Consider the following 12,494-nt stretch of genomic DNA (forward strand, 5'->3'; position numbering starts at 1 on the left):
ATTGCTCTTTCTATCTCTATAAAGAATTGAGTAGGAATTTTGATGGGGTTTGCATTGAATCTGTAGATTGCTTTTGGCAAAATGGCCATCTTTACTATATTAATACTGCCAATCCATGAGCATGGAAGATCTTTTCATCTTCTGAGATCTTGCTCAGTTTCTTTCTTCAGAGATTTGAAGTTCCGGTCATACAGATCTTTCACTTGCTTGGTTAAAGTCACACCAAGATATTTTATGTTATTTGGGACTATTGTGAAGGGTGTCATTTTCTTAATTTCTTTCTCTTCCTGTTTATCCTTTGAGTAGAGGAAGGCTACTGATTTGTTTGAGTTCATTTTATACCCAGACACTTTGCTGAAGTTGTTTGTCAGGTTGAGTAGCTCTCTGGTGGAACTTTTGGGGTCACTTAAGTACACTATCATATCATCTGCAAATAGTGATATTTTGATTTCTTCCCTTCCAATTTGTATTCCTTTGACCTCCTTTCATTGTCTGATTGCTCTGGTTAGGACTTTGAGTACTATATTGAATAAGTAGGGAGAGAGTGGGCAGCCTTGTCTAGTCCCTGATTTTAGTGAGATCGTTTCAAGTTTCTCTCCATTTAATTTGATGGTAGCTACTGGTTTGCTGTATATTGCTTTTACTATGTTTAGGTATGGGCCTTGAATTCCTATTCTTTTCAGGACTTTTATCATGAAGGGGTGTTGAATTTTGTCAAATGCTTTCTCAGCATCTAATGAAATGACCATGTGTTTCTTATCTTTGAGTTTGTTTATATAGTGGATTACATTGATGGATTTTCATATATTAAACCATCCCTGCATCCCTGGGATGAAGCCTACTTGATCATGATGGATGATTGTTTTGATGTGCTCTTGGATTCAGTTTGCAAGAATTTTATTGAGTATTTTGCGTCAATATTCATAAGGGAAATTGGTCTGAAGTTCTCTTTCTTTGTGGGTCTTTGTGTGGTTTTGATATAAGAGTAATTGTGGCTTCATAGAATAAATTTGCTAGCGCTCCGTCTGTTTCTATTTTGCGGAATAGTTTGGACAGTATTGGCATGAGGTCTTCTATGAAGGTCTGATAGAATTCTGCATTGAACCCATCTGGACCTGGGCTCTTTTTGTTTGGGAGACTTTTAATAACTGCTTCTATTTCTTTAGGAGTTGTGGGGTTGTTTAGATGGTTTATTTGTTCCTGATTTAACTTTGGTACCTGGTATCTGTCTAGAAAGATGTGACTTCAAATCTAAATCTTGCTTTTCTGATGTGTTTGGATATCCAGTATTTTCTTTGGTGGGAGTACTGGGCTCTGATGATGCCAAGTAGTCTTGGTTTTTGTTGCTTAGTTTTCTGTGCTTGCCTTTTGTCATCAGGTTGTCTCTGGTTTTAGCTGGTCTTGCTATCTCTGACAGTGGTTTGACTCTCCTTAAGCCTGTGTGTCAGCACTCCTATAGAACTGTTTTCCTGTTTTCTTTCAGCCTTTCCTGAAAACAGGTGCTCTGCTCTCAGCTGTAGAGGTGCTCCTGGAGACTGTCTTCCAGCTCTAGGCGTGTGCAGGAATCAAAGGGTCCTGCCCCTGACTGCTTGTGTAGGTCCTTGCACCCAACGGGCACAGTTGGCACTATGCGATTTCCTCTTGGGTCTGGACTGTGGGCAGAGGGTAGTCTCCTCTGACTTCTCAGGAGCATCCACACTTCTGAGGTTCCAGCTCTCTCCCCCATGGGATTTGGGTGCAGGGAGCTGTTTGGCCGGATCAGTTCAGTCCTGGGTGCAGACCAGAACCACGGGTATCTGCGGCTGTCTGTTCCTATATCCCTGTGTCCAGAGGCACTGTGCAGTTTCCCTTTGCACCAGGGATGTGGGCAGAGGTGTGCAGAGGTGGCAGTTTGTCCTGTGGCCTCGGGATGTCTGCACTCCTGGGTGGTCTGCTCTCTTCCCCACTAGTTTTGATTTTTAAGCCAGATATTAAAGTGACTGTACCAGCTTTCCTAAGGTCAGTTTACTTAGAATATCCTTGTCTAGTTTTTTTACCCTAAGGTGGTGTCAATCCTTGATTTTAAGATGTGTTTCTCAGAAGAAGCAGAAGGATGGACTATTTGAGACCATTGATATTGAAAGATAATACTGGGAGATGTTGATGTTTGTTGATTCCTGTTATTTTATTTTTGTGGCGTGTGGAGTGTGTGTGTGTGTGTGTGTGTGTGTGTGTGTGTTAATTTGCTGGTCTGAGCATGGTTAATCCCTTTAGGATTTATAGATAGATATTGTTTAACTTTGGTTTTATCATGGAATGTCTTATTTTCTCCCTCTTATTTTTGTGATGAAAAATTTTCCTGAGAGTATTATTCTGGGTTACCATCTGTGATTCTGTAGAACATCTGTCTGAGTCCTTCTGGCTTTCAGAGTCTCCATTGAGAAGTCAGGTGTTATTCTAGTAGGTCTGACTTTATATGTTAGTTGGTCTCTTTTCCTTGCAGGTTTTAATATTTTTCCATTGTTCTGTATGTTTAGAGTTTCATTATTATGTGCCAATGGGAATTCCTCTTCTGGTCCAGTCTATTTGCGGTTCTGTATGATTTTTGTACCTTGATAGGCACCTCCACTTTAGATTAGGGACATATTCTTCTATGATTTTGTTGAAAATATTTTCTAGTCCATTGACCTGGGTTTCTCCCCTTCTCCTATTCCTATGATTATTAGATTTGGTCTTTTCATGGCGTCTCTGGCTTTTCTGGATGTTTTCTGCATGGATTTTTCTTTAGTTTTGTTTTTTTAGATTTCACATTTTCTTTGACCGAAGTATCCATTTCTTTTATCCTGTCTTCAGTGCCTGAGATTCTCTCTTCCAGTTCTTGCACTCCGTTGGTGAAGCATACCTCTGAGGTTCCTATTTGAATTCCTACATTTTTATTTCCAGATTTTCCTCTGTTTGTGTAGTTTGGGGGGGGTTGTTTTGTTTTGTTTTTTATTGACTCTTTCTAATTTAAGGTCTTGAACTGTTTTTATTTATTTCATTTTATTGTTTGTGTTTTCATAGATTCCTTTAAGGGATTCATTCATTTCCTCCTTAAGAATCTCTATCACAGTCATAAAGGCCATCTTAAGGTCTTGGTCTTGAGCCTCAGCCATGTTGTAAGAGTCTATTGTGGTAAAGTTGCTGGGCTCTAGAGGAGACTTTGTCCTGACTGGTATTGATTATGTTTTTATGCCGATATCCAGGCATCTGGGTTTGGTATGATTGTAATTCTAGGTGCTGGTATCTGGTCTTGTCTTTGTTGGTGTTTTGTTTCTTAGTTTCTGTTATTCAGTCTGGTTCTTAGGAGACTATGGTGTCTAAGTGTTGCCTGGTAAGGAATTATTCTGGGAATCTGATAGGTGTGGCCACAGGAGGTTCAGGAGGGAGGAAAGCAGGGCATTCTACCAGGATCTCCTTAGTCCCCTGTGAATGAGTGCAGGGAGTGAGAAAAGGCTGTAACAAGTAGTCTGCCACGGAGCTGGAGCTGAGACTGGGGAATTAAGATTTGGAGAAGACCAGGAAGTGTGGAGATCTGAAGCTTTCCTACCTCCTGTGCTGGCTTCTCAGACAGGCTTGGCTGGTGGGTTCCAGGGAAAGCCTACTGGAGTTGTGAGCTTGGATAGCAAGAGGGAGGAAATGTTGGAAGAAAGGGTCTGTGATTCCTTAGAGATAGGTGTGGAGGAGAGGGAGGGAAGGGAGGCTGCAGCAGGTGGTCTGATACAGAGCTTGAGAGGAGACTCAGCATCATAGGAAGAGAGAGGTGAAGATCTGCACCTTCTCCCCTGGCTGGCATCTCACTTTCTAAATCTAATGCATACAGCTCTGACCAAAAGCTCCAGGAACCTAGAAATGAACCTTCAAATACCACACATTTCAGTCTCTACTATTTATTAGGAAAATGTAGAGCTTTTTAATCTTCTGAAACAGTAAGAAAAACAAATAGAAAGTTGACCTTTTATATCATGGTTAGAGAAGGGTTTTGAGGGATTTCTCGTGTTTCATTAGTGATGGATCCAGTATTGAACCACAATTTAATGACGACGAGGCTCTCCTGGAAAATGTTTGCGTGTCCATGCCGGGTCAGCTCATGGAATTTGCTTGTGCTGTGGTGTGGTTATAACTGAAGGAGGAAAGGAAGCTGCTTTTTTTCTCAGTCAGAGAGGCAGAGTTTCCTTACATGAAGGAGAGGCCTGGACAGTGCAGGCCACCTTTCCTGCAGCTTATAGAATATACTTTGAAGGAAAGAAGAAAATGTCCTGTTATAAGAAAAAAATGATGCCCTAAGAATAAAACATCTGTTCTCCTGTCTGGTGAATGCGCTTAAGGAGAGCAGCTGCGATCTGTTTCCTCTCCAGCTGGAGTTGCTCCATCTCAGATGCTAGAAGCCACTGTAAACAATGGGACCTTTTTCTAAAGATTTTCCGTTGTCTTCCCCATTTCAGGCTGCACATCAGTCCATGGGACTGGCTTTATAGAGGGACTATTTTCTTGTGAATTTTTGTCGTCGGGAAAGAGTCTTAGGGAAGGGAACAAGTCTGGTGAGGTGGAACATGGCCGACACTAAGAGCAGGAGAAATAGTTTCCGAGCTATAAGGACTGCGTGGCTCTCAGTAGCGCTCAGAGACTTTCGTCTTTTGATGGCTTTAGTTTAGGAAAGTCAAAGGTCAGATAGGATAGGGTCATCTGGACACTAGAAAACCTAAGGGGTTTGGCAACTGATTCAACTCTTAACATTTCTTTTTTCAATAAACAAAAGGCTCTTTTTATCAAGTTACTCTCAGCCTGATCAGGTTAATAACTTAGTAACACTTATTTACCTGCCCATAGGGTACATGATCCATAGGTGAAGGCGAAGGGCATCCTACAAGTTCAAGTAGCACAGACTCGGCAAGAATACAGGAGAAGCCTCAGAGCAGTGAGGCCAATGACTCTTTCACTGGATATTTTAGAAAAAGTTCCCAGTCATGTGGTTGTTGTTGTTGTTGTTGTTTAATCTCCCTAATATGCAAACAGCATTAAAAAATTAGGTGAGTTTGACAAGATTAGGACGCACCCACACAGGACGACTCCAACACAGGCAGTCTTGGCGCATACCTATGATACCTAGAGTGGCAAGGCTAGGGCAGGGAGGTCATGAGTTCCAGGCTAACCTGAGCAACATAGAAGGCCCATTTTAAATAAAATGAAAATGGTTGCCACTTTATGCAAAGAGAATAAGATTCTTATTCCCTTCCATTTTGTTTGCTCTTGGTAAGTATTTATGCTAATAAATAGAAAAACGTATGAAACATGAAACTAAGTTAAAGTCATTGATGCCATTTACGAGTGTTCCCAGAGAGGGCTAGCTGCAGGGGCTCCTAAACTTTAGGTTGGATTGTAATCCTGCCCTAGAGGAATTTATCGATTCAAGAGTGGCAGCCCACAGAAGCAGATGGTACAAAGGAGGAGAGATTGATGAAAAAGAGTGAGGTATCTTTGAAGACACTCAAGGTGCTCGCTACAGTTAAAGGACTCTAAAACCAAAGCCAAAGATTTCATTAACACACACACACACACACACACACACACACACACACACACACACACACACCACGGAACCACCCCTTCCAAAATACAAACAAACCAGCTCCCCAGAGCCACCTGTAATGAAATTCCCAAGCAAGTGCTTTCTTTCTTGCTTGTTTGTTTGTTTAGGTGGGTAGGTGACTGTCACGGTCAAGTTTTGGTGAGAATCACCTTTAGTCTACATTGTAGACTCTATCTACAGAGTAGCAATAAGGTCCAATCTGAGCTAGGCAACATACTGTCATGGAAACCAATCTTTATCCCTCACCCAGCCTCTCTGTGCTTCCCTTGGTGTGGCTCGAGAAATGGACGAGTGGTACCCATAAGGTTTTTGTATGAATGGGATGCAAATTGCTCTGACCATTATCCTTACCTGCTTGCCTTGCATAGATGGAATAATTCCAGATAGTCCCATGGAATGAATAAGACCAGAGAGGTACAAGAGCCAGACGGCTGGGATCCTCTGTGCCGCTCACTGTTTGAAGTACAAGCTAATGGTAGCAAGCCTCTCTCCTCTTTCACCTGTCCAGACGTGTTAACTCCATGTGACTCAGTATAAGAAGTGTAGGGGATCCTGTGATAAAGATTCCTAGTGTAATGCAGTTTGCCATTGCTTGACAAAACACTGGAGGTAACTGACAGAAAATGAGGACATTTGCGTGACCTTATTTCTTCAGAGTTTGTACTGTGGAATGGAGTTGTCTTCACTGCTTTGGGAGGTCTGGGGCTAGCACAGTACATTGTGGGAGAACACGCTACATTATGGGAGAAGCCTAGCAGAGAAACCTTCTTGGGGAAAAGAAGGCTTCAGAGTCACCCACTCTAGGGCGTACCTCTAGTAATCTAATTGGGTCTGTCTCTAAAATGTTCCACCCCCTCACATGTGTGAGCTGGCTTCCTATATGGTCATTTTGGAAGAGCAAGTCTTAATTGGAAAAAAAATCTCCCCCACCAGATCAGCATGTGGGCAAGCCATTGGTGCCTCTTCTTGATTGGTGATTGATATGGGGCCCAGCTCACTGCGGGCAGCGCCCACCTTGGACCAGTGCTGTAAGAGGGCGGGCTAAGCAAGTCATAAAGAGCACCCAGTCAGCAGCACTCCTCCGTGGCCTCTGCCTCAGTTCTTGCCACCAGGTTCCTACCTTGAGTTCAGTCCCTTCCTTCCCTAGATGACAAATCACAAGCTGTAGGACAAAATAAACCTTTTCTACCCCAAGTTGCTTTTGGGTGTTTTGCGACGGCAATAGAAAAATCTAACTAAGACAGCCCAATAGCGCTGGGATGGAGGACAGACCTTTAACAGAAGGGCACTTAAGGAAACATTCCAGACCCAAATGTGAAATATTGAATATTTCCATATTGAAGCAATAGTGAAAGGAAAAATAAATGAGGTCTTCTGTTTCCCCATAGAAAAGAAAGCATCATGAAAAGCTGCTCTCTTAACTCATAGCCTTATTTCATTTCCTTCTCTTTTTTTTAAGGCTGCTGTGGTACCGTCTGCCCAAACCCTTAAAATTACCGACTTCAGCTTCAGTGACTTCGAGCTGTCTGATCTGGAAACAGCGCTGTGTACAATTCGGATGTTCACTGACCTCAACCTTGTGCAGAACTTCCAGATGAAACACGAGGTAGGAAGGCAGTGGTGCGTGTGTGCGCGTGCATGCGTGCGTGCGTGCGTGCGTTCATGTGTGTGTGTAAGATAGAGAACTGGATCTGACTGCCAGCATGCTTGATAAACCATCAGATACATTTTTTTGATGACTGCTGTGTATGCAGCACGAGGTTGAAGAATGCAGAAGGATCTTACAGCCACAGCACAGCAGTAGTGTAAAATAAGGTGGCAGGAGATTCTGTGGAACACAGGTCAGGGGAGGGTGGTTGGAGAAGCACCTGGACAGATAGACAGCAGGGCACGTAGACTGGCGAGCCACCAAGGAGCACTGCCCGCCCTCCTGGCACCAGGGGCGACTCAGCGAAGACTTCGAAGCAGGGAAGTAACTTGATGTCATCGCCAGGGTTGTGCTTAACAATGCAGAACGGACCAGAGCCCCTAGGTACCTGTCCCTGTCGTGGGGCCAAACTCCTCAAACAAAGTCATCTCTGTAGAGCAGAAATGAGACCCTTTTGAACCCCAGACTCCAAATATAGATTTCCTATCTAAACATTTAAGGTCTTCAAGGTTTTATTACTTAGCAACCCGACAATACAAATAAGCTAATAACACGTCACTCTCGTCTGGGGGCTTAGTTGAGGGATATCATGTTGTTTAATTATTCCAATAAGCTCTCATGAGCGAGTCCCACTCGCAGATGAAGAATCCAAACCAGCGTGGAGTGGAAATGTCACGGGTGTCAGTCATAGCGCTCTGTGATCAGTGCACATTCACTCTGTCAGTTTGCCTCTGCATTCTCAGTTTCCGCACCTCTTCAGAGTAAATGATGTTGCTGCCCCGTGGGAGGCCATGTGAATGACATATGTGTCTGTATATGTGTGCTTGTACGGCTCTACTTACTCCGTAGATACTGAGAGTGTGTCAGTTACCCACACGCTTTAGACAGAATTTGACTATGCTAAATCACCAGCAAAGTTCTCCACTGTACAAGATAGGACTCACTTTAAAAGTCTGCTCCGTGAGGCTGGAGAGGTGGCTCAGTGGTTAAGGGCACTGACTGTTCTTCCAGAGGTCCTGAGTTCAATTCCCAGCCACCACATGGTGGCTCACAACCATCTGTGATGGGATCCGATGCAATTACATGGTGTGTCAAGACAGTGACAGTGTACTCATACATAAAGTAAATAAATCTTGAATGCAACAACAAAACCATCTAGAGTTAGACACCCTACTCTACACATATACAGTTTTACTTTATTCTAACAATGACTCTCCTCCAAGGCTTGGCTAGAACAGGGGAGTGTGATTTTTTTGTAAAACTCTTGATGATTCTGCTTGGCGGATAGCATTTGAGGACTGGGTGATGTAGATACTCAGTTTCGCTAGCAATCATTCCCTTGGATTCCTACCCATGGAAAACACTCTTCCCCCACTTTTCTTTTCTTTGTATCTAATCCCTCTCTAAGTGTTAAAAAAAAAAGATACACAATGTCAGTGTCTCTCAAAAAAATCACGTGATCAAGGTAGCTAGGCAAGGCAATTTCTTTTTGGAAAAAAAGGAACCCTGCGAGCAGACTAAGCCAGCAAGCACACGGTGCAGGAAGTGTGCATCGTTTGTCTTCTAACGCAGGTGGAGGCCCTGTATTTTCCCCACTGGCCGGTTCTGGCCTCACTGTATTTGAGACTGGGTGGTTTTAAAAGAGTCAGTGCTAAGGAAATGAGTTCCAGGTACACAGGGACCCCTTTGCATTAACGAAAGCTTTACCAGGTGGGTGAGATTAATAGGTTTGCAGAAGAGTTGAAGATTAAAAGATGTTCGTTCCTTTACATAAAACTTTAACAAGATGAAGGAATTTTATGGAATATTGGCACTCTGTGGGCCAAGTAACTTAGACGAAAACCAAAACCAAACCTCATTTGTTTACATTTATTCTGGGCAACGTCAACCTGGGTGTTAGGATTATTCTGGTTGAGTGTCCAGCCCTACTGTCTAGTCGTCTCTTTCATTTCAGGTTTTATTGTCAATATAATTTTAGATGGAGAAAATTAAAATTCCTTGCTAGAGAGGTTGCCCTTACCAAGATGTCTCACAGGGAACAACAAACCTTCAGTATTAATTTATGCTGGTGGCAGCCATTGCCTGTCACTGGTCTCTGAAACATTCCACTCTATTAGAGCAACATGTGAATATCTTTCCACCTCTGTCCTTTCTTCCTCTGACCCCCTGAGCTGCCCCTGCTGCACTTCTGCCACCATCACCGGGGAACAGGTCCTTTCTGCAATTTCTTAGCTAGGTAGAAGAAGACATTTTAAACAGACTCAGAAACTCGAGCATCCTTTTGTTGGAGTTTGAGAGAAATCACAGGGAAGGTAAGTTGGGAATCTCAGCAGCTGCCAGGAAGAGAGGGAACGAGATGTCGGGCTTTGTGAGTGGGAGGCCCAGAGCCCACACAGGCCCGGGAAGTCTGTGTGCAGCTGCTGAGGTTGGGGGTTTTCATAGAAAAAAAATGCCCAGTGACAGGGCAAGCCGCTTTAGAGATTGGGTCAGTTTGGTTCTGAAAGAGGAGATAGGAAGAAAGGAAAGAAAAGGTCATTCTCCTTCCGTTAGAACTAGGCAGGCTTAGTGTGAGCTCGTAATTACTGGGGTCTGGGAGTACACGTCTCCCCTTAACTTGTGCTTAAGCACCTCATCTTCCCCACTCCTGGCAGTCGTTGTCTTTAAGACTGTCTTTGGCCTTCCTCAAAGAGTGTTTTCAACTACCGACCAAGCCTCTTTACTGAGAATTGACCTGAGCTATTGCAACACTTTTCCCTCCTCAGAGACTCAGGAGGTGGGGTGCCATGTATGCTGGCATGGAAGGGCCATCCTCAAAAAGTCCCAAGCCTCGTCAGTTTTATCAAATTCCTCTCAAGAGTTACTTTAGCCAGGTACATTGGTTCGATAGCAGGGTAGGCATACATTTTCAGTAGCCACACCTTTAAGTCTTGGAGTAGGGGAAGATGTACACAGACACCGAATTCGAAGTCTTCCTGACGATTTTTCTTGCTTTAATTAGTCACAAGTAGTTTCCTACTTGATGCCAGCGCCGACTCTCAAAACACATCAAAGTAAAACTTGGCGCTCGCATTTAAAATCCTCCCGCTGTAGCATTCTGTTATCTCCCCCACTAGACTGTTTAAAAATGTCCAGAGTACGGAGACCTGTACGTAGATGTCCAGCCTCATGGAGAACACACCCACTGCAGGCACACAAACGTACTTACACTAGAGCGGCTCCCAGGGGCCGGAGCTCAGAGATCCAAAGGTTCCTTTTGGGGGAATTCCCTGTGAACTGAACTGAGAACCAGAAGAAAAGGTCGTTTGGAGAAAGGGGATCATGCCAAGTCCCCTGTGACTGAGCAGTTTCTACCACCAGGGAGGAGGTTCCCGCTCAGCCCCGAGAGCCAATCGCAGGGTTGGACACTTGCAAGGCGCCATTCTTTTCCCGTGTACTTTTCCCAAAACCAAGGCAATGTTCTTTGAGTTTGTGATATCCCCAGGGACATGCTCAAGGAAAGCTCATGCTCGTTTCTACAAAGACGTAGTAAATCATTCAGATTTTTAAGAGAAGCAGACTGATAACACAAGCAGAATCACCATGCTCAGATCATGAGTCCCTGAGGGTTTTATTTACTATTCTGCTTTGAACGAAAATTAAACCCATCTTGGAAGACTTGCTTGAACAATTTTGCCTTTTCCCCCACTTCCCATCTTTTAAAATAAAAATCTTTTTTTTCCATATGGGTCCCAGGAGCTTTATACATTCTCTTCAAATTTTGATTTCTTGGTAGCCAGGCATTAACTGCGCTAGGCAGAACCTAAGCTGTAAGATCTGTAATTTTAGTTTCTCCTGAAACTTGAGCTAGATACGTCAATCCCAGCCACCTTGGATCCTGGGACTCAATACCTTCACAGGTGTGCAGCTCGAGAACGTGAGAGAACTCATTCCCAAACATCCATGCATGTATGACTCTATTAACATACGCACACGCTAACAAGGACACACGGGGGGATAGTTTGTATGAAGGTAGTCGGTGCCCTACCTGTGACAGAGTACCTTTCTCTAAGATATTACCCATGTTCATCTAACTTAACTAGGCCTGCTTGGTAGGTTTTTGGTTGAACCGATAGTATTTGAATTCTGGCCCCGCCCCTCCTTAACAACCACCAATCACAGGTTGCCTGTTTGAGAGTTGGTTTCTTCCTCTGTAAAATGATCTGAAGAGTCACGTGAGCCTCCCTCACGCTTGTAGGGATCGAACGCGGACCCTGTAAGGTACCTAGATCTTAGAAAATGTGTAACTAACTTGGCAATTACGGTCACTCCGTATGCTTCACTTCCTACAGGTTCTTTGCCGATGGATTTTGAGTGTCAAGAAGAATTATCGGAAGAACGTTGCCTACCACAATTGGAGGCACGCCTTTAACACGGCACAGTGCATGTTTGCTGCTCTGAAAGCAGGCAAGATTCAGGTACTTCACGGCGCCGTTCAGATTCCTGCTCAGCGGAACTGACAGCCTATCTCTTCAAATTATCTTCAGGGCACTCTTATAGTGATTGAATAATTTACCAAATAGTGACTTGTGGCTGGTTGAAAATTAGCACGGGACCATAGTTGGCCACTAACTTTATTTCATTTGTAATAAAGGTTATGTAGTGAAATTCCCATGTTACATTTAGTAATCCTTGGGCAAATAAATATTTCCATTAGAGGAAGACAGTGAAAAAAAAAACATTACATTTCTCATTTCACCGTCAACTGCTCCTTAGTAAAATTACTCAAAAACCACCAAATGCCATCGTGAATGAGCTCATTGTCTGTGGCACTCTGGTAGAAGGCTGTCCCTTCTAAAAATGCTGTTTCAGACAGGTTTTGTTTCATGTGCCTTGATCAGAGCCTGAGTAAAAGAAAGATTTGTGCAGAAAATACTCACACAACAGTGTCCCTTTCCAGCCAAATCCTTTGTATCTCTCTCCTTAGATTTCATCTTCAGAGGGAAGTGACTAGTTATTCTAAGTAAGTGATCTTAGGCATCTGCTACATAATTCAAAATCTGAGCCTCCCCGTTTCAAAACATAAATTTTAAAAATATTAATCTCTTATCAATATTATCCTCCTTTCATAGGTTGCACATTTGAAGTGGCCAGTTTTAAAGGACACATCTGGGCTTGGGTTGGGCTAAGCGATCGGACACTAGAACACCATGTGTACAGCCTTGGATTCGATTGCAGAACCATTGTCTGGGCAGCTATACA

General features: G+C 43.5%; 1 protein-coding gene across 2 annotated transcripts in view; it reads left to right on the plus strand.

Moving 5' to 3' along the window:
- Pde5a (phosphodiesterase 5A) overlaps positions 1-12,494 on the plus strand; it is a 144,817-nt gene that overhangs the window by 92,789 nt on the left and 39,534 nt on the right. For both annotated transcript variants that reach the window (XM_006233260.5, NM_133584.1), the window contains 2 exon segments: positions 7,068-7,214; positions 11,585-11,710. In XM_006233260.5, coding sequence (XP_006233322.1) covers positions 7,068-7,214; positions 11,585-11,710 — 273 coding nt within the window.

The sequence above is a fragment of the Rattus norvegicus genome, chromosome 2 (genome assembly GCF_036323735.1).
Source record: "Rattus norvegicus strain BN/NHsdMcwi chromosome 2, GRCr8, whole genome shotgun sequence".
In the NCBI taxonomy this organism is placed as follows: domain Eukaryota; kingdom Metazoa; phylum Chordata; class Mammalia; order Rodentia; family Muridae; genus Rattus; species Rattus norvegicus.